This window comes from Ranitomeya imitator, chromosome 7 (genome assembly GCF_032444005.1).
Source record: "Ranitomeya imitator isolate aRanImi1 chromosome 7, aRanImi1.pri, whole genome shotgun sequence".
Lineage (NCBI taxonomy): Eukaryota > Metazoa > Chordata > Amphibia > Anura > Dendrobatidae > Ranitomeya > Ranitomeya imitator.
Window position 1 is genome coordinate 224,680,396 of NC_091288.1, and position 25,433 is coordinate 224,705,828.

General features: G+C 53.0%; 1 protein-coding gene across 1 annotated transcript in view; it reads right to left on the bottom strand.

Annotated features, from left to right (window-relative positions):
• Window positions 1-25,433, bottom strand: part of THOC6 (THO complex subunit 6) — a 61,121-nt gene that overhangs the window by 12,494 nt on the left and 23,194 nt on the right. The window contains exons 2-6 of the mRNA XM_069735190.1: window positions 4,771-4,886; window positions 4,637-4,701; window positions 4,376-4,479; window positions 4,266-4,306; window positions 4,142-4,190 (exon numbers count right to left, since the gene is read on the bottom strand). Of these exons, the coding sequence (XP_069591291.1) occupies window positions 4,142-4,190; window positions 4,266-4,306; window positions 4,376-4,479; window positions 4,637-4,701; window positions 4,771-4,886 (375 nt within the window). The remainder of the gene's footprint in view (window positions 1-4,141; window positions 4,191-4,265; window positions 4,307-4,375; window positions 4,480-4,636; window positions 4,702-4,770; window positions 4,887-25,433) is intronic.

A 25,433-nucleotide genomic window follows, 5' to 3' on the forward strand; every position in this document is an offset into this window, starting at 1 on the left:
CAACACCACATACAATAGTATGTTATTCAATCTTACCACTTTTTTTTTTTTTGCATCAAATATTTTTTTCCCTATTTTCCACCACTAAAACCTGGGTGCGTCTTATAATCCGGTGCATCTTATAGTCTAAAAAATACGGCAACCTTTGTGCAGCATTGTATGAGGCGTATTTTGTATGGAGCATCTTATGGGCCCATCATAAACTTCATAGAGCATTATATGGGGCTCCTGACTCAATATGGATATTCAAAAACACTTAACCTACTGATCTCTCAATTAATTTTACTTTTATTGGTATCTATTTTTATTTTTGAAATTTACGAGTAGCTGCTGCGTTTTCCACCCTAGGCTTATACTCGAGTCATTACGTTTTCACAGTTATTTGTGGCAAAATTAGGGGCCTCGGCTTATACTCGAGTATACACATATATAGTAGAGGGGCCGTGTGTGTAACGGGGAGAATTTTGCAGATCTTCTGTGATGTGCTGTTAAATTGCCTTCTGAACTCTGTGATTCCCTTGCCTGATTTGGAGGAGCGCGGAATTGTCAACATCTTGAATATCCTAGCTAGAACTTCTTGTCCGGTGCCATCTGCAGCCCTCCTATCATCTAATATATAAAGGTAGGGGTGGGCGTGTGTGTGTGTGTGTGTGTGTGTGTGTGTGTGTGTGTGTGTGTGTCCGGGATTGGCATCTGCACCGTCGCAGCTAGTCACAAAATTTTGCACAGTCACACGACTGGACCCCGAGAGCATCATAGGCTACGTTGTGAGGCAACATTTTAACCCCGCGAGTTCCAATTCACTAAACAATTTTGCCCCTATCTACATAATGGAGAAAATGTGAAAGGAAAAGTGTTGGAGGGAAATTGACAGCTGCCAGATGTGAACAAGGGGGACTTAAAGAGTGAGAGCGATGGCACCAAAGAGTATATACCGTACAGTTGCTAAGGTGGAGCCCCGACATGGGATACTCACCACACACGGGGATGTGAACACACACAAAATACGCCACACACTACCACGTGCTTGAACACATATACCACCCTCTGCACACATTTCACCACACATACACCAACCTCGCCACATAAAAGTCGAAACACAAAAGTCGCCGCTCAAAACTCGCCACGCACAAAACTCGCCACATGCAAAACTAGGCTCACGCAAAACTCGCCACACGTGCAAAACTCACCTCATGGAAAACTTGCCACATGCAAAACTTGCACACGTGGAAAAATTGCCACATGCACAAAAGTTGCAACACATGCAAAAGTTGCCCCACACAAAACTTGCACATACTCAAAACGCACCACACAAAACTCGCCACGAGCAAAACTTGCTGCACACGACTTGCTACACTAACCTGTCACATGCAACTCGACACAAAAAGTTGCTACACGCATGTCACCACAAAAAACTCATCTCACAAAAGTCGCTACATGCATGTAGCCACACGCATCTAAACACACACAACTTGACACATGAAACTCGCCCTAAAACACACACAAGTCTGCTATTATCCTTCAAAAATGAAAATCTGATTAATAAGCAGACAAACTACAAGAGCAACAAATGTACCATATAGGAAATACGGCAGCTGTCAGTCACATGACCTGTCTATTATGTGTATGTGTGAGCTAATATATACTGCCAGGGGGAGGGCTTCCTGTTGGCTGGGGATTTATCAGGCTGCCAATAGCAACCAATCACAGCTCAGCTTCTATTTTGCTACAGTTAATTCATCTGAGCTCTGATTGGTTAATATAGGAAACAGAGGACATTCTCAGTATAAAAAAGCTTGTGTGAGGTAATAGCATGTCAGTTAGGGTGTGTTGGTGGAAGGGCTGATGTCAGTCACATTACCTCTTTGCGAGAGGATATAGAAACTGCCAGTTACAGACTATTTTTACCACAATAATGCCTCATAAGAAAAGGGATTCCATGGCACGAATGTCAGCTGATGCAAAAAGAAATGCTGCACTACGGGCCACTGAAAAATGTGAAGACCGAGAAACAAGGCTGAGACACATGAGAACAGCAGCTGCTTCCTCAAGAGCCATATCCAACTGAGTTCCTCAATTCCTTGGAGCCACAAGGACTTCATCCTCACAACTTCTTTCTAAAACCTGAAGCACCTATTCTGCTATTGAGAAATTTGGATCTACCAAAGCTGTGTAATGGAACAAGGCTCTTGATTAAGAACCCGTTTCCACATATAATTGAGGCAACCATTTTGACAGGATGTGCCACAGGAGAAGATGTTTTCATTCCAACAATTCCTCTCATTCCATCTGATTTGCCTTTTGATTTTAAACGCCTCCAGTTTCCTGTTTGACTGGCATTTGCTATGTCCATCAACAAGGCTCAGGGACAGTCCTTAAAAGTAGTTGGAATCGATTTACAATCTCCATGCTTTCTCATGGTCAACTTTATGTGGCCTGTTCAAGAGTTGGAACAGCCAAAAATATGTCTTTGCACCTGAAGGAAAAACTAAGAATGTCGTTTATCAAAAGGCTCTCGAATAAGTAGTAGCAGATTACTTTACATTACTTGGCCAATTTAGCTAAATCTGTGTGGAATATCTCTGGTGTTGAAATATACGTTGTGAAATGCTTCTATTAGCTTAGTTTTTGCCTTTTAATAATTACATTTCTATTTGTTTTGTGGTTTTTGTGTGCAGAATAATTTTTTGTTAACACATTCTATTTTGCTAACAGCAGTTATTAACCCGGGCGAAGCCGGGTAGTACAGCTAGTACTTACTATATGTGTTGTGCATACTCACAACATGCAAAGGTGAGAATTTTACCTTACCGTAAACTGATTATTTTGGTAACTGCACTATTGCGCCGCTCTGTTTACCTTTTCTAAATTGCCGTATTGGAACTTTATGATAAATAAGTGGGTTTTGGGTTGCCGTTTCGGCACTTGGTCTCTAAAAGGTTCGCCATCACTGACCTATGCAGTGATAGGGGGCGAACTATAGAGTGATGGGAGGGATACACACAGGGTGACCTGTACACTGATGGGGGACACACACACAGGGCAACCTACACAAAGATGGGAGGGACACACACAGGGCAACCTATATAGAGATGGGGGGGGCAGGGACACGGGGTGACCTATACAGGGATCAGAGATGGGGAGAAGAAACAGGGATCTATAGAGATAGGGGGAGGAGATACAGGAATCATAGAGATGGGGGGAGGAGATACAGGGATCATAGAGATGGGGGGAGGAGATACAGGGATCATAGAGATGGGGGGAGGAGATACAGGGATCATAGAGATGGGGGGAGGAGATGCAGGGATCATAGAGATGGGGGGAGGAGATGCAGGGATCATAGAGATGGGGGGAGGAGATACAGGGATCATAGAGATGGGGGAGGAGATACAGGGATCATAGAGATGGGGGAGGAGATCCAGGGATCATAGAGATGGGGGAGGAGATACAGGGATCATAGAGATGGGGGAGGAGATACAGGGATCATAGAGATGGGGGAGGAGATACAGGGATCATAGAGATGGGGGAGGAGATACAGGGATCATAGAGATGGGGGAGGAGATACAGGGATCATAGAGATGGGGAGGAGATACAGGGATCATAGAGATGGGGGGAGGAGATACAGGGATCATAGAGATGGGGGAGGAGATACAGAGATCATAGAGATGGGGGAGGAGATACAGGGATAATAGAGATGGGGAGGAGATACAGGGATCATAGAGATGGGGAGGAGATACAGGGATCATAGAGATGGGGGAGGAGATACAGGGATCATAGAGATGGGGGAGGAGATACAGGGATCATAGAGATGGGGGAGGAGATACAGGGATCATAGAGATGGGGGAGGAGATACAGGGATCATAGAGATGGGGGAGGAGATACAGGGATCATAGAGATGGGGGAGGAGATACAGGGATCATAGAGATGGGGGAGGAGATACAGGGATCATAGAGATGGGGGAGGAGATACAGGGATCATAGAGATGGGGAGGAGATACAGGGGTCTATACAGAGATGGGGGGAGGAGATACAGGGATTTATACAGAGATGGGGGGGCACAGGAACTTTATGCACATTGGTAGAAGGTCTCAGGGCCAGGAGCAGACTAGTTATATACAGGGGTCTGAGGGAGCGGTGCCCACCTTCTGGTTAATGATGAGACTGTTGATCTCTGGGGTCTCCAGGCTGTTCCTATAGGCAGAAGGAGGTGCGGTCAGTGTGGAGGGTGAGGGCCACTAATGAGTAAATACAAGACAGGGAGCTCACCTGGAGGATGGGGCCGGGCGACTCCATGCTTCCACACAGCCCTACACAAGAACAGTGAACAGTAAGTGGGGGTTGCACTGCCAGGATACCTCAGGAAATAGGGGGCTTACCTTCTTACAGATGTCGCTCCAGAGCCAGCCTTTCACCTCATTTCCCCCCGCGCTGATCAGATTACGTTCAGTTGAGGTCAAACTGTACACGGAGCCTGAGTGGGCTGCAACAAACATCATCAAAGACCCCCACACAGAAAGGAGTAGCCCCCCCCACAGTGACCCCCAGATAGACAGAAAACCCCCAAATGACCCCCACAATCGTGAAGACCCCCCCCAAATAACTCCCATGCAGGTAGAGACCCCACAGGCGGTGATTACCTTGGATGATGGCTGTTGGCTCCTTGTTCTGCTCCTTGGCCTCTGAGCTGAGAGCGGACGAGAGACTAATAGAGACACAAGCATTAATATTCAGGAGCACCCCAATACTGTGCCCGAGGTCCGCACCCCCTCACCTGAACACCCCAATTTCTCCCAGGTTGTTGCCAACAGCAAGAAACTTGCCGCAAGGAGAAAAGCTCTGACTGAAGATCGTCATGTGGAGAAGCTCGAGCGAGCGGGAGACATCCACCTGCGGAGAACGTGGGAGAGGTAAGAGCGACATCCCCTACTACAACCCCCAACATCTGGCACCACAGCCTCGGCCCAATGCCCAGTGACATTACGCAACCTCGGTCCATTCCCTGTAACGTCACTGCAGCCTCACCCCGTGACCTCACCACAGCCTCGGGCCATGCCACGTGACGTCACCGCAGCCTCTGGTCATGCCCTGAGACCTAACCGCAGCCTCGGCCCAATACCCAGTGACATTACGCAACTTCGGCCCATTCCCTGTAACGTCACCGCAGCCTCACCCCGTGACGTCACCACAACCTCGGCCAATGCCCCGTGATGTCACCACAGCCTCGGGCCATGCCACGTAACGTCACCACAGCCTCACCCCGTGACGTCACCACAGCCTCGGCCAATGCACCGTAACGTCACCACAGCCTCGGGCCATGCCACGTGACGTCACCACAGCCTCTGGCCATGCCCCGAGACGTCACCGCAGCCCAGGCCCATGCCCCGTGGCATTACAGCAGCCTCGGCCTATGCCCCGTGATGTCACAACAGCCTCGGCCAATGCCCCATGACATTCACGCAGCCTCGGCCCATGCCCGTGACGTCCCCGTAGCCTAGGCCCATGCCCAGTGACGTCGCCACAGCCTCGGCCAATGCCCTGTGACGTCCCCGTAGCCTGGGCAAAAAGCCCTGTATTGTCGCCACAGCCTCGGTCAATGCCTTGTGACGTCCCCGCAGCCTTGGCCCATGCCCCGTAACTTCACCGCAGCCACGGCCCATGACATCACTGCCTCGGCCCACATCCTGTGACATCACCACACAGTCACTACAGAGCGTAAAGACCTGTAATAATCCCGCACAGGGTTACACAGGTGTAGTGGAAATATGTATTTTTAAGCAATGTATGGATGTATGACCAGAAGTAAATCAGCATATGTTCTCAGGCTGCTGCTTCACAAAGGTCATAACTTATGCTATCCTGAGCAAAGGTAGATTTCCTGGTAGCAGAGTCTCAGACCCCAAGGTGCCTTCTTGTGAACTCATAGAAATGGAACCATTTGACAGCTGTGATGCCTTTGAAGGGAGATGCCAAATGGAACCTAGTTACAGCCTGACAATTTCTATTTACTATGGGAAAGAAAGGCTAAGACCAAGTACATTTAAAAAACTAATGTATTCATTGGGAAAGTAGCCATGGTCCAGTCACAAAGCAGGAATTAGAATACTAACATGAACGGCTGGTCTAGAAATCTGATCTCCGGGCTGAGACTATAAATGGGGCCCTCCACAAAGAAAGCCGTTCACAGATTGAGGGCAGCCAAGCTGATGTGATCCATTTCCATATTCCCTTTCTCAGGAAACAGAACAACAGATTCCAAAGTTTAGATATTTCTGTAAGTTTCTCACTTCTATTTTATCACTGTTTGCATATTTGCATGTCACTTATTTCCATAATTTTATGCCCTTTTATTGTAAGAACTGTACCTTTTCTATTAAAGCTTAAAACTTTAATAAGTTTTAACCTTGTGTGCTCTAAAAGAACCCATAACCCTACAAGGTGTAATCCTGCTAATTGGCAGACAGTAATAGTAGTTTTTCGGGGACTCATCGCCCATATGTTCGGTGCGTGGTGGCAGCATGTATGAGCATGTTTGAGCAGAGTTTGTGTTGTCTGTGTTGGGGTGTGATTTATGCCCCCATTACAGCATAGGACAGAGGTTGAATGCTGGACTTTGAGGACATAGGTTAACCCTTGCAGGTACAACCCTAAATCACATGCAGAAGAGTGGCTACGTGACAAATTGGTAAAGAGAAGAGTCGTAATGGTGTCGGCTCCGCAAACTCCTTCTCCTTCGTTACCGACTCTGCATCTGTCATACAGCCGGCAGGACCAGCAGCCCCCATGTCACATCCCCGACCTCACTATACATACGGGGCACATTACACACCACACAATACATCACAGCCCTGACCTCACTACACATCCGTGGCACAATACACACCACACGTGACGTCACACCCCCGACCTCACTATACATCCGGGGAACATTGCACACCACACGTGACGTCACAGCCCCGACCTCACTATACATCCGGGCACATTACACACCACACGTGACGTCACAGCCCCGACCTCACTATACATCCGGGGCACATTACACACCACACGTGACGTCACAGCCCCGACCTCACTATACATCCGGGCACATTACACACCACACGTGACGTCACAGCCCCGACCTCACTATACATCCGGGGCACATTACACACCACACGTGACGTCACAGCCCCGACCTCACTACACATCCGGGCACATTACACACCACACGTGACATTACAGCCCGACCTCACTATACATCCGGGCACATTACACACCACACGTGACATCACAGCCCGACCTCACTACACATCCGGGCACATTACACATCACAGCCCGACCTCACTATACATCCGGACACATTACACACCACACGTGACATCACAGCCCCGACCTCACTATACATCCGGACACATTACACACCACACGTGACATCACAGCCCGACCTCACTACACATCCGGGCACATTACACACCACACGTGACATCACAGCCCGACCTCACTACACATCCGGGCACATTACACACCACACGTGACATCACAGCCCCGACCTCACTATACATCCGGGCACATTACACACCACACGTGACGTCACAGCCCGACCTCACTACACATCCGGACACATTACACACCACACGTGACGTCACAGCCCGACCTCACTACACATCCGGGCACATTACACACCACACGTGACGTCACAGCCCGACCTCACTACACATCCGGGCACATTACACACCACACGTGACGTCACAGCCCCGACATCATTATACATCCGGACACATTACACACTACACGTGACATCACAGCCCGACCTCACTACACATCCGGGCACATAACACACCACACGTGACGTCACAGCCCGACCTCACTACACATCCGGGCACATTACACACCACACGTGACATCACAGCCCGACCTCACTACACATCCGGGCACATTACACACCACACGTGACGTCACAGCCCCGACATCATTATACATCCGGGACACATTACACACCACACGTGACATCACAGCCCGACCTCACTACACATCCGGGCACATAACACACCACACGTGACGTCACAGCCCGACCTCACTACACATCCGGGCACATTACACACCACACGTGACATCACAGCCCCGACATCATTATACATCCGGGACACATTACACACCACACGTGACATCACAGCCCGACCTCACTACACATCCGGGCACATAACACACCACACGTGACGTCACAGCCCCGACCTCACTACACATCCGGGCACATTACACACCACACGTGACGTCACAGCCCCGACCTCACTACACATCCGGACACATTACACACCACACGTGACGTCACAGCCCGACCTCACTACACATCCGGGCACATTACACACCACACGTGACATCACAGCCCCGACCTCACTACACATCCGGGCACATTACACACCACACGTGACGTCACAGCCCCGACCTCACTACACATCCGGGCACATTACACACCACACGTGACATCACAGCCCCGACCTCACTACACATCCGGACACATTACACACCACACGTGACGTCACAGCCCGACCTCACTATACATCCGGGCACATTACACACCACACGTGACATCACAGCCCGACCTCACTATACATCCGGACACATTACACACCACACGTGACATCACAGCCCCGACCTCACTATACATCCGGGCACATTACACACCACACGTGACGTCACAGCCCGACCTCACTACACATCCGGGCACATTACACACCACACGTGACATCACAGCCCCGACCTCACTACACATCCGGGGCACATTACACACCACACGTGACGTCACAGCCCCGACCTCACTATACATCCGGGCACATTACACACCACACGTGACATCACAGCCCCGACCTCACTACACATCCGGGGCACATTACACACCACACGTGACGTCACAGCCCGACCTCACTACACATCCGGGCACATTACACACCACACGTGACGTCACAGCCCCGACCTCACTACACATCCGGACACATTACACACCATACGTGACGTCACAGCCCGACCTCACTACACATCCGGGCACATTACACACCACACGTGACGTCACAGCCCCGACCTCACTACACATCCGGGCACATTACACACCACACGTGACGTCACAGCCCGACCTCACTATACATCCGGGCACATTACACACCACACGTGACGTCACAGCCCCGACCTCACTACACATCCGGGCACATTACACACCACACGTGACGTCACAGCCCCGACCTCACTATACATCCGGACACATTACACACCACACGTGACGTCACAGCCCGACCTCACTATACATCCGGACACATTACACACCACACGTAACATCACAGCCCGACCTCACTATACATCCGGGCACATTACACACCACACGTGACATCACAGCCCCGACCTCACTATACATCCGGACACATTACACACCACACGTGACATCACAGCCCGACCTCACTATACATCCGGACACATTACACACCATACGTGACGTCACAGCCCGACCTCACTACACATCCGGGCACATTACACACCACACGTGACGTCACAGCCCGACCTCACTACACATCCGGGGCACATTACACACCACACGTGACGTCACAGCCCGACCTCACTATACATCCGGGGCACATTACACACCACACGTGACGTCACAGCCCGACCTCACTACACATCCGGGCACATTACACACCACACGTGACGTCACAGCCCCGACCTCACTATACATCCGGACACATTACACACCACACGTGACATCACAGCCCGACCTCACTATACATCCGGGCACATTACACACCACACGTGACATCACAGCCCCGACCTCACTACACATCCGGGCACATTACACACCACACGTGACATCACAGCCCGACCTCACTATACATCCGGGCACATTACACACCACACGTAACATCACAGCCCGACCTCACTATACATCCGGGCACATTACACACCACACGTGACGTCACAGCCCGACCTCACTACACATCCGGGACACATTACACACCATACGTGACGTCACAGCCCGACCTCACTACACATCCGGGCACATTACACACCACACGTGACGTCACAGCCCGACCTCACTACACATCCGGACACATTACACACCACACGTGACATCACAGCCCCGACCTCACTATACATCCGGACACATTACACACCACACGTGACATCACAGCCCGACCTCACTATACATCCGGGCACATTACACACCACACGTGACGTCACAGCCCGACCTCACTACACATCCGGGACACATTACACACCACAGGTGACGTCACAGCCCCGACCTCACTACACATCCGGGGCACATTACACACCACACGTGACGTCACAGCCCCGACCTCACTACACATCCGGAACACATTACACACCACACGTGACGTCACGGTTCTCACCTCACTATACATCCGGGCACATTACACACCACACGTGACGTCACAGCCCCGACCTCACTACACATCCGGAACACATTACACACCACACGTGACGTCACGGTTCTCACCTCACTACACATCCGGGGCACATTACACACCACACGTGACGTCACAGCCCGACCTCACTACACATCCGGACACATTACACACCACACGTGACATCACAGCCCGACCTCACTATACATCCGGGCACATTACACACCACACGTGACGTCACGGTTCTCACCTCACTATACATCCGGACAGATTACACACCACACGTGACATCACAGCCCGACCTCACTATACATCCGGGCACATTACACACCACACGTGACGTCACAGCCCGACCTCACTACACATCCGGGACACATTACACACCATACGTGACGTCACAGCCCGACCTCACTACACATCCGGGCACATTACACACCACACGTGACGTCACAGCCCGACCTCACTACACATCCGGACACATTACACACCACACGTGACATCACAGCCCCGACCTCACTATACATCCGGACACATTACACACCACACGTGACATCACAGCCCGACCTCACTATACATCCGGGCACATTACACACCACACGTGACGTCACAGCCCGACCTCACTACACATCCGGGCACATTACACACCATACGTGACGTCACAGCCCGACCTCACTACACATCCGGGCACATTACACACCACACGTGACGTCACAGCCCGACCTCACTACACATCCGGGCACATTACACACCACACGTGACATCACAGCCCCGACCTCACTATACATCCGGACACATTACACACCACACGTGACATCACAGCCCCGACCTCACTACACATCCGGGCACATTACACACCACACGTGACATCACAGCCCCGACCTCACTACACATCCGGACACATTACACACCACACGTGACGTCACAGCCCGACCTCACTATACATCCGGGCACATTACACACCACACGTGACATCACAGCCCGACCTCACTATACATCCGGGCACATTACACACCACACGTGACATCACAGCCCCGACCTCACTATACATCCGGGCACATTACACACCACACGTGACATCACAGCCCGACCTCACTACACATCCGGGCACATTACACACCACACGTGACATCACAGCCCGACCTCACTACACATCCGGGCACATTACACACCACACGTGACATCACAGCCCGACCTCACTATACATCCGGACACATTACACACCACACGTGACATCACAGCCCGACCTCACTATACATCCGGACACATTACACACCACACGTGACATCACAGCCCGACCTCACTATACATCCGGGCACATTACACACCACACGTGACGTCACAGCCCCGACCTCACTACACATCCGGGCACATTACACACCACACATGACGTCACAGCCCGACCTCACTATACATCCGGGCACATTACACACCACACGTGACGTCACAGCCCGACCTCACTATACATCCGGGCACATTACACACCACACGTGACGTCACAGCCCCGACCTCACTATACATCCGGGACACATTACACACCACACGTGACATCACAGCCCAGACCTCACTATACATCCGGGCACATTACACACCACACGTGACGTCACAGCCCCGACCTCACTATACATCCGGGACACATTACACACCACACGTGACATCACAGCCCAGACCTCACTATACATCCGGGCACATTACACACCACACGTGACATCACAGCCCGACCTCACTATACATCCGGACACATTACACACCACACGTGACATCACAGCCCCGACCTCACTACACATCCGGACACATTACACACCACACGTGACATCACAGCCCCGACCTCACTACACATCCGGGGCACATTACACACCACACGTGACATCACAGCCCCGACCTCACTATACATCCGGACACATTACACACCACACGTGACGTCACGGTTCTCACCTCACTATACATCCGGGCACATTACACACCACACGTGACGTCACAGCCCGACCTCACTACACATCCGGACACATTACACACCACACGTGACATCACAGCCCGACCTCACTATACATCCGGACACATTACACACCACACGTGACATCACAGCCCGACCTCACTACACATCCGGGCACATTACACACCACACGTGACATCACAGCCCGACCTCACTATACATCCGGGCACATTACACACCATACGTGACGTCACAGCCCGACCTCACTACACATCCGGGCACATTACACAACACACGTGACATCACAGCCCGACCTCACTACACATCCGGGCACATTACACACCACACGTGACGTCACAGCCCGACCTCACTACACATCCGGGCACATTACACACCACACGTGACATCACAGCCCCGACCTCACTACACATCCGGGCACATTACACACCACACGTGACATCACAGCCCCGACCTCACTACACATCCGGACACATTACACACCACACGTGACATCACAGCCCGACCTCACTATACATCCGGGCACATTACACACCACACGTGACGTCACAGCCCGACCTCACTATACATCCGGGCACATTACACACCACACGTGACGTCACAGCCCGACCTCACTACACATCCGGACACATTACACACCATACGTGACGTCACAGCCCGACCTCACTACACATCCGGGCACATTACACACCACACGTGACGTCACAGCCCGACCTCACTACACATCCGGACACATTACACACCACACGTGACATCACAGCCCCGACCTCACTACACATCCGGGCACATTACACACCACACGTGACATCACAGCCCCGACCTCACTACACATCCGGACACATTACACACCACACGTGACATCACAGCCCGACCTCACTATACATCCGGGCACATTACACACCACACGTGACGTCACAGCCCCGACCTCACTACACATCCGGGACACATTACACACCACACGTGACGTCACAGCCCCGACCTCACTACACATCCGGGACACATTACACACCATACGTGACGTCACAGCCCCGACCTCACTACACATCCGGACACATTACACACCACACGTGACATCACAGCCCCGACCTCACTACACATCCGGACACATTACACACCACACGTGACGTCACAGCCCGACCTCACTATACATCCGGGCACATTACACACCACACGTGACATCACAGCCCGACCTCACTATACATCCGGGCACATTACACACCACACGTGACATCACAGCCCCGACCTCACTATACATCCGGGCACATTACACACCACACGTGACGTCACAGCCCGACCTCACTATATATCCGGGCACATTACACACCACACGTGACGTCACAGCCCCGACCTCACTATACATCCGGACACATTACACACCACACGTGACGTCACAGCCCCGATCCTCACTATACATCCGGACACATTACACACCACACGTGACATCACAGCCCCGACCTCACTATACATCCGGACACATTACACACCACACGTGACGTCACGGTTCTCACCTCACTATACATCCGGGCACATTACACACCATACGTGACGTCACAGCCCGACCTCACTACACATCCGGGCACATTACACACCACACGTGACATCACAGCCCGACCTCACTATACATCCGGACACATTACACACTACACGTGACATCACAGCCCGACCTCACTACACATCCGGGCACATTACACACCACACGTGACGTCACAGCCCCGACCTCACTATACATCCGGGGCACATTACACACCACACGTGACGTCACAGCCCGACCTCACTACACATCCGGGCACATTACACACCACACGTGACATCACAGCCCCGACCTCACTATACATCCGGACACATTACACACCACACGTGACATCACAGCCCCGACCTCACTACACATCCGGGCACATTACACACCACACGTGACATCACAGCCCCGACCTCACTACACATCCGGACACATTACACACCACACGTGACGTCACAGCCCGACCTCACTATACATCCGGGCACATTACACACCACACGTGACATCACAGCCCCGACCTCACTATACATCCGGGCACATTACACACCACACGTGACGTCACAGCCCGACCTCACTATATATCCGGGCACATTACACACCACACGTGACGTCACAGCCCCGACCTCACTATACATCCGGACACATTACACACCACACGTGACGTCACAGCCCCGATCCTCACTATACATCCGGACACATTACACACCACACGTGACATCACAGCCCCGACCTCACTATACATCCGGGCACATTACACACCACACGTGACATCACAGCCCGACCTCACTACACATCCGGGCACATTACACACCACACGTGACGTCACAGCCCGACCTCACTATACATCCGGGGCACATTACACACCACACGTGACATCACAGCCCGACCTCACTATACATCCGGGGCACATTACACACCACACGTGACATCACAGCCCCGACCTCACTATACATCCGGACACATTACACACCACACGTGACATCACTGCCCGACCTCACTATACATCCGGGGCACATTACACACCACACGTGACGTCACAGCCCCGACCTCACTACACATCCGGGCACATTACACACCACACGTGACGTCACAGCCCGACCTCACTATACATCCGGGCACATTACACACCACACGTGACGTCACAGCCCGACCTCACTATACATCCGGGCACATTACACACCACACGTGACGTCACAGCCCGACCTCACTACACATCCGGGCACATTACACACCATACGTGACGTCACAGCCCGACCTCACTACACATCCGGGCACATTACACACCACACGTGACGTCACAGCCCCGACCTCACTATACATCCGGACACATTACACACCACACGTGACGTCACAGCCCGACCTCACTACACATCCGGGCACATTACACACCATACGTGACATCACAGCCCGACCTCACTATACATCCGGGCACATTACACACCACACGTGACATCACAGCCCCGACCTCACTACACATCCGGGCACATTACACACCACACGTGACATCACAGCCCGACCTCACTACACATCCGGACACATTACACACCACACGTGACATCACAGCCCGACCTCACTACACATCCGGACACATTACACACCACACGTGACATCACAGCCCCGACCTCACTACACATCCGGGCACATTACACACCACACGTGACATCACAGCCCCGACCTCACTATACATCCGGACACATTACACACCACACGTGACATCACAGCCCCGACCTCACTACACATCCGGGCACATTACACACCACACGTGACATCACAGCCCCGACCTCACTACACATCCGGACACATTACACACCACATGACGTCACAGCCCGACCTCACTATACATCCGGGCACATTACACACCACACGTGACATCACAGCCCGACCTCACTACACATCCGGGCACATTACACACCACACGTGACATCACAGCCCGACCTCACTATACATCCGGACACATTACACACCACACGTGACATCACAGCCCGACCTCACTATACATCCGGACACATTACACACCACACGTGACATCACAGCCCCGACCTCACTATACATCCGGGCACATTACACACCACACGTGACGTCACAGCCCCGACCTCACTATACATCCGGGCACATTACACACCACACGTGACATCACAGCCCGACCTCACTACACATCCGGGCACATTACACACCACACGTGACATCACAGCCCGACCTCACTACACATCCGGGCACATTACACACCACACGTGACGTCACAGCCCCGACCTCACTACACATCCGGGCACATTACACACCACACGTGACATCACAGCCCGACCTCACTACACATCCGGGCACATTACACACCACACGTGACATCACAGCCCGACCTCACTATACATCCGGACACATTACACACCACACGTGACATCACAGCCCCGACCTCACTATACATCCGGACACATTACACACCACACGTGACATCACAGCCCCGACCTCACTATACATCCGGGCACATTACACACCACACGTGACGTCACAGCCCCGACCTCACTATACATCCGGGCACATTACACACCACACGTGACGTCACAGCCCGACCTCACTACACATCCGGACACATTACACACCACACGTGACATCACAGCCCGACCTCACTATACATCCGGGCACATTACACACCACACGTGACGTCACAGCCCCGACCTCACTACACATCCGGGCACATTACACACCACACGTGACGTCACAGCCCGACCTCACTATACATCCGGGCACATTACACACCACACGTGACGTCACAGCCCGACCTCACTATACATCCGGGCACATTACACACCACACGTGACGTCACAGCCCCGACCTCACTATACATCCGGGACACATTACACACCACACGTGACATCACAGCCCAGACCTCACTATACATCCGGGACACATTACACACCACACGTGACATCACAGCCCCGACCTCACTATACATCCGGGACACATTACACACCACACATGACGTCACAGCCCGACCTCACTACACATCCGGGCACATTACACACCACACGTGACATCACAGCCCGATCTCACTATACATCCGGGACACATTACACACCACACGTGACGTCACAGCCCGACCTCACTATATATCCGGGACACATTACACACCACACGTGACATCACAGCCCGATCTCACTATACATCCGGGACACATTACACACCACACGTGACATCACAGCCCAGACCTCACTATACATCCGGGACACATTACACACCACACGTGACATCACAGCCCCGACCTCACTATACATCCGGGACACATTACACACCACACATGACGTCACAGCCCGACCTCACTACACATCCGGGACACATTACACACCACACGTGACATCACAGCCCAGACCTCACTATACATCCGGGACACATTACACACCACACGTGACATCACAGCCCCGACCTCACTATACATCCGGGACACATTACACACCACACGTGACATCACAGCCCAGACCTCACTATACATCCGGGACACATTACACACCACACGTGACATCACAGCCCCGACCTCACTATACATCCGGGCACATTACACACCACACGTGACGTCACAGCCCCGACCTCACTACACATCCGGGACACATTACACACCACACGTGACGTCACAGCCCCGACCTCACTACACATCCGGGACACATTACACACCATACGTGACGTCACAGCCCCGACCTCACTACACATCCGGACACATTACACACCACACGTGACATCACAGCCCCGACCTCACTACACATCCGGACACATTACACACCACACGTGACGTCACAGCCCGACCTCACTATACATCCGGGCACATTACACACCACACGTGACATCACAGCCCGACCTCACTATACATCCGGGCACATTACACACCACACGTGACATCACAGCCCGACCTCACTATACATCCGGACACATTACACACCACACGTGACATCACAGCCCCGACCTCACTACACATCCGGACACATTACACACCACACGTGACATCACAGCCCCGACCTCACTATACATCCGGACACATTACACACCACACGTGACGTCACGGTTCTCACCTCACTATACATCCGGGCACATTACACACCATACGTGACGTCACAGCCCGACCTCACTACACATCCGGGCACATTACACACCACACGTGACATCACAGCCCGACCTCACTACACATCCGGGCACATTACACACCACACGTGACGTCACAGCCCCGACCTCACTATACATCCGGGGCACATTACACACCACACGTGACGTCACAGCCCTACCTCACTACACATCCGGGCACATTACACACCACACGTGACATCACAGCCCCGACCTCACTATACATCCGGACACATTACACACCACACGTGACATCACAGCCCCGACCTCACTACACATCCGGGCACATTACACACCACACGTGACATCACAGCCCCGACCTCACTACACATCCGGACACATTACACACCACACGTGACGTCACAGCCCGACCTCACTATACATCCGGGCACATTACACACCACACGTGACATCACAGCCCCGACCTCACTATACATCCGGGCACATTACACACCACACGTGACGTCACAGCCCGACCTCACTATATATCCGGGCACATTACACACCACACGTGACGTCACAGCCCCGACCTCACTATACATCCGGACACATTACACACCACACGTGACGTCACAGCCCCGATCCTCACTATACATCCGGACACATTACACACCACACGTGACATCACAGCCCCGACCTCACTATACATCCGGGCACATTACACACCACACGTGACATCACAGCCCGACCTCACTACACATCCGGGCACATTACACACCACACGTGACGTCACAGCCCGACCTCACTATACATCCGGGGCACATTACACACCACACGTGACATCACAGCCCGACCTCACTATACATCCGGGGCACATTACACACCACACGTGACATCACAGCCCCGACCTCACTATACATCCGGACACATTACACACCACACGTGACATCACTGCCCGACCTCACTATACATCCGGGGCACATTACACACCACACGTGACGTCACAGCCCCGACCTCACTACACATCCGGGCACATTACACACCACACGTGACGTCACAGCCCGACCTCACTATACATCCGGGCACATTACACACCACACGTGACGTCACAGCCCGACCTCACTATACATCCGGGCACATTACACACCACACGTGACGTCACAGCCCGACCTCACTACACATCCGGGCACATTACACACCATACGTGACGTCACAGCCCGACCTCACTACACATCCGGGCACATTACACACCACACGTGACGTCACAGCCCCGACCTCACTATACATCCGGACACATTACACACCACACGTGACATCACAGCCCCGACCTCACTACACATCCGGGCACATTACACACCACACGTGACATCACAGCCCCGACCTCACTATACATCCGGACACATTACACACCACACGTGACATCACAGCCCCGACCTCACTACACATCCGGGCACATTACACACCACACGTGACGTCACAGCCCGACCTCACTATACATCCGGGCACATTACACACCACACGTGACATCACAGCCCCGACCTCACTACACATCCGGACACATTACACACCACACGTGACGTCACAGCCCGACCTCACTATACATCCGGGCACATTACACACCACACGTGACATCACAGCCCGACCTCACTACACATCCGGGCACATTACACACCACACGTGACATCACAGCCCGACCTCACTATACATCCGGACACATTACACACCACACGTGACATCACAGCCCGACCTCACTATACATCCGGACACATTACACACCACACGTGACATCACAGCCCCGACCTCACTATACATCCGGGCACATTACACACCACACGTGACGTCACAGCCCCGACCTCACTATACATCCGGGCACATTACACACCACACGTGACATCACAGCCCGACCTCACTACACATCCGGGCACATTACACACCACACGTGACGTCACAGCCCCGACCTCACTACACATCCGGGCACATTACACACCACACGTGACATCACAGCCCGACCTCACTACACATCCGGGCACATTACACACCACACGTGACATCACAGCCCGACCTCACTATACATCCGGACACATTACACACCACACGTGACATCACAGCCCCGACCTCACTATACATCCGGACACATTACACACCACACGTGACATCACAGCCCCGACCTCACTATACATCCGGGCACATTACACACCACACGTGACGTCACAGCCCCGACCTCACTATACATCCGGGCACATTACACACCACACGTGACGTCACAGCCCGACCTCACTACACATCCGGACACATTACACACCACACGTGACATCACAGCCCGACCTCACTATACATCCGGGCACATTACACACCACACGTGACGTCACAGCCCCGACCTCACTACACATCCGGGCACATTACACACCACACGTGACGTCACAGCCCGACCTCACTATACATCCGGGCACATTACACACCACACGTGACGTCACAGCCCGACCTCACTATACATCCGGGCACATTACACACCACACGTGACGTCACAGCCCCGACCTCACTATACATCCGGGACACATTACACACCACACGTGACATCACAGCCCAGACCTCACTATACATCCGGGACACATTACACACCACACGTGACATCACAGCCCCGACCTCACTATACATCCGGGACACATTACACACCACACATGACGTCACAGCCCGACCTCACTACACATCCGGGCACATTACACACCACACGTGACATCACAGCCCGATCTCACTATACATCCGGGACACATTACACACCACACGTGACGTCACAGCCCGACCTCACTATATATCCGGGACACATTACACACCACACGTGACATCACAGCCCGATCTCACTATACATCCGGGACACATTACACACCACACGTGACATCACAGCCCAGACCTCACTATACATCCGGGACACATTACACACCACACGTGACATCACAGCCCCGACCTCACTATACATCCGGGACACATTACACACCACACATGACGTCACAGCCCGACCTCACTACACATCCGGGACACATTACACACCACACGTGACATCACAGCCCAGACCTCACTATACATCCGGGACACATTACACACCACACGTGACATCACAGCCCCGACCTCACTATACATCCGGGACACATTACACACCACACGTGACATCACAGCCCCGACCTCACTATACATCCGGACACATTACACACCACACGTGACATCACAGCCCCGACCTCACTATACATCCGGGCACATTACACACCACACGTGACATCACAGCCCGACCTCACTATACATCCGGGCACATTACACACCACACGTGACATCACAGCCCGACCTCACTATACATCCGGACACATTACACACCACACGTGACATCACAGCCCCGACCTCACTACACATCCGGACACATTACACACCACACGTGACATCACAGCCCCGACCTCACTACACATCCGGGCACATTACACACCACACGTGACATCACAGCCCCGACCTCACTATACATCCGGACACATTACACACCACACGTGACGTCACGGTTCTCACCTCACTACACATCCGGACACATTACACACCACACGTGACATCACAGCCCCGACCTCACTATACATCCGGGCACATTACACACCATACGTGACGTCACAGCCCGACCTCACTACACATCCGGGCACATTACACACCACACGTGACATCACAGCCCGACCTCACTATACATCCGGACACATTACACACCACACGTGACGTCACAGCCCGACCTCACTACACATCCGGGCACATTACACACCACACGTGACATCACAGCCCGACCTCACTATACATCCGGGCACATTACACACCACATGTTACATCACAGCCCGACCTCACTACACATCCGGGCACATTACACACCACACGTGACGTCACAGCCCCGACCTCACTATACATCCGGGGCACATTACACACCACACGTGACGTCACAGCCCGACCTCACTACACATCCGGGCACATTACACACCACACGTGACATCACAGCCCCGACCTCACTACACATCCGGACACATTACACACCACACGTGACATCACAGCCCCGACCTCACTATACATCCGGACACATTACACACCACACGTGACGTCACAGCCCCGACCTCACTACACATCCGGACACATTACACACCACACGTGACATCACAGCCCCGACCTCACTACACATCCGGGCACATTACACACCACACGTGACGTCACAGCCCGACCTCACTATACATCCGGACACATTACACACCACACGTGACATCACAGCCCCGACCTCACTACACATCCGGACACATTACACACCACACGTGACATCACAGCCCGACCTCACTATACATCCGGGCACATTACACACCACACGTGACGTCACAGCCCGACCTCACTATATATCCGGGCACATTACACACCACACGTGACGTCACAGCCCCGACCTCACTACACATCCGGACACATTACACACCACACGTGACATCACAGCCCCGACCTCACTATACATCCGGACACATTACACACCACACGTGACATCACAGCCCGACCTCACTACACATCCGGGCACATTACACACCACACGTGACGTCACAGCCCCGACCTCACTATACATCCGGGCACATTACACACCACACGTGACGTCACAGCCCCGACCTCACTATACATCCGGACACATTACACACCACACGTGACATCACAGCCCCGACCTCACTACACATCCGGGCACATTACACACCACACGTGACGTCACAGCCCCGACCTCACTATACATCCGGGGCACATTACACACCACACGTGACGTCACAGCCCCGACCTCACTATACATCCGGGGCACATTACACACCACACGTGACGTCACAGCCCCGACCTCACTACACATCCGGGCACATTACACACCACACGTGACGTCACAGCCCGACCTCACTATACATCCGGGCACATTACACACCACACGTGACGTCACAGCCCGACCTCACTATACATCCGGGCACATTACACACCACACGTGACATCACAGCCCCGACCTCACTATACATCCGGGCACATTACACACCACACGTGACGTCACAGCCCGACCTCACTACACATCCGGGCACATTACACACCACACGTGACGTCACAGCCCCGACCTCACTATACATCCGGGGCACATTACACACCACACGTGACATCACAGCCCCGACCTCACTATACATCCGGGCACATTACACACCACACGTGACGTCACAGCCCGACCTCACTACACATCTGGGCACATTACACACCACACGTGACGTCACAGCCCCGACCTCACTATACATCCGGACACATTACACACCACACGTGACATCACAGCCCCGACCTCACTATACATCCGGACACATTACACACCACACGTGACGTCACAGCCCGACCTCACTATACATCCGGACACATTACACACTACACGTGACGTCACAGCCCGATCTCACTATACATCCGGACACATTACACACCACACGTGACATCACAGCCCCGACCTCACTATACATCCGGGCACATTACACACCACACGTGACGTCACAGCCCGACCTCACTACACATCCGGACACATTACACACCACACGTGACGTCACAGCCCCGACCTCACTATACATCCGGGGCACATTACACACCACACGTGACATCACAGCCCCGACCTCACTATACATCCGGGCACATTACACACCACACGTGACGTCACAGCCCGACCTCACTACACATCTGGGCACATTACACACCACACGTGACGTCACAGCCCCGACCTCACTATACATCCGGACACATTACACACCACACGTGACATCACAGCCCCGACCTCACTATACATCCGGACACATTACACACCACACGTGACGTCACAGCCCGACCTCACTATACATCCGGACACATTACACACTACACGTGACATCACAGCCCGACCTCACTACACATCCGGGCACATTACACACCACACGTGACGTCACAGCCCGACCTCACTATACATCCGGGCACATTACACACCACACGTGACATCACAGCCCGACCTCACTACACATCCGGACACATTACACACCACACGTGACATCACAGCCCGACCTCACTACACATCCGGACACATTACACACCACACGTGACATCACAGCCCCGACCTCACTATACATCCGGGCACATTACACACCACACGTGACATCACAGCCCGACCTCACTATACATCCGGGCACATTACACACCACACGTGACATCACAGCCCGACCTCACTACACATCCAGACACATTACACACCACACGTGACGTCACAGCCCCGACCTCACTATACATCCGGGCACATTACACACCACACGTGACGTCACAGCCCGACCTCACTATACATCCGGGCACATTACACACCACACGTGACGTCACAGCGCCGACCTCACTACACATCCGGGCACATTACACACCACACGTGACATCACAGCCCGACCTCACTACACATCCGGACACATTACACACCACACGTGACATCACAGCCCGACCTCACTATACATCCGGACACATTACACACCACACGTGACATCACAGCCCGACCTCACTATACATCCGGGCACATTACACACCACACGTGACGTCACAGCCCGACCTCACTATACATCCGGACACATTACACACCACACGTGACATCACAGCCCGATCTCACTATACATCCGGGCACATTACACACTACACGTGACATCACAGCCCGACCTCACTACACATCCGGACACATTACACACCACACGTGACATCACAGCCCCGACCTCACTATACATCCGGGCACATTACACACCACACGTGACATCACAGCCCCGACCTCACTATACATCCGGACACATTACACACCACACGTGACATCACAGCCCGATCTCACTATACATCCGGGCACATTACACACCACACGTGACATCACAGCCCGACCTCACTATACATCCGGACACATTACACACCACACGTGACATCACAGCCCCGACCTCACTATACATCCGGGCACATTACACACCACACGTGACATCACAGCCCCGACCTCACTATACATCCGGGCACATTACACACCACACGTGACATCACAGCCCGACCTCACTATACATCCGGGCACATTACACACCACACGTGACATCACAGCCCCGACCTCACTATACATCCGGGCACATTACACACCACACGTGACGTCACAGCCCCGACCTCATTATACATCCGGGCACATTACACACCACACGTGACGTCACAGCCCGACCTCACTACACATCCGGACACATTACACACCACACGTGACATCACAGCCCGACCTCACTATACATCCGGACACATTACACACCACACGTGACGTCACAGCCCCGACCTCACTACACATCCGGGCACATTACACACCACACGTGACGTCACGGTTCTCACCTCACTATACATCCGGACACATTACACACCACACGTGACATCACAGCCCGACCTCACTATACATCCGGACACATTACACACCACACGTGACATCACAGCCCGACCTCACTATACATCCGGACACATTACACACCACACGTGACATCACAGCCCCGACCTCACTA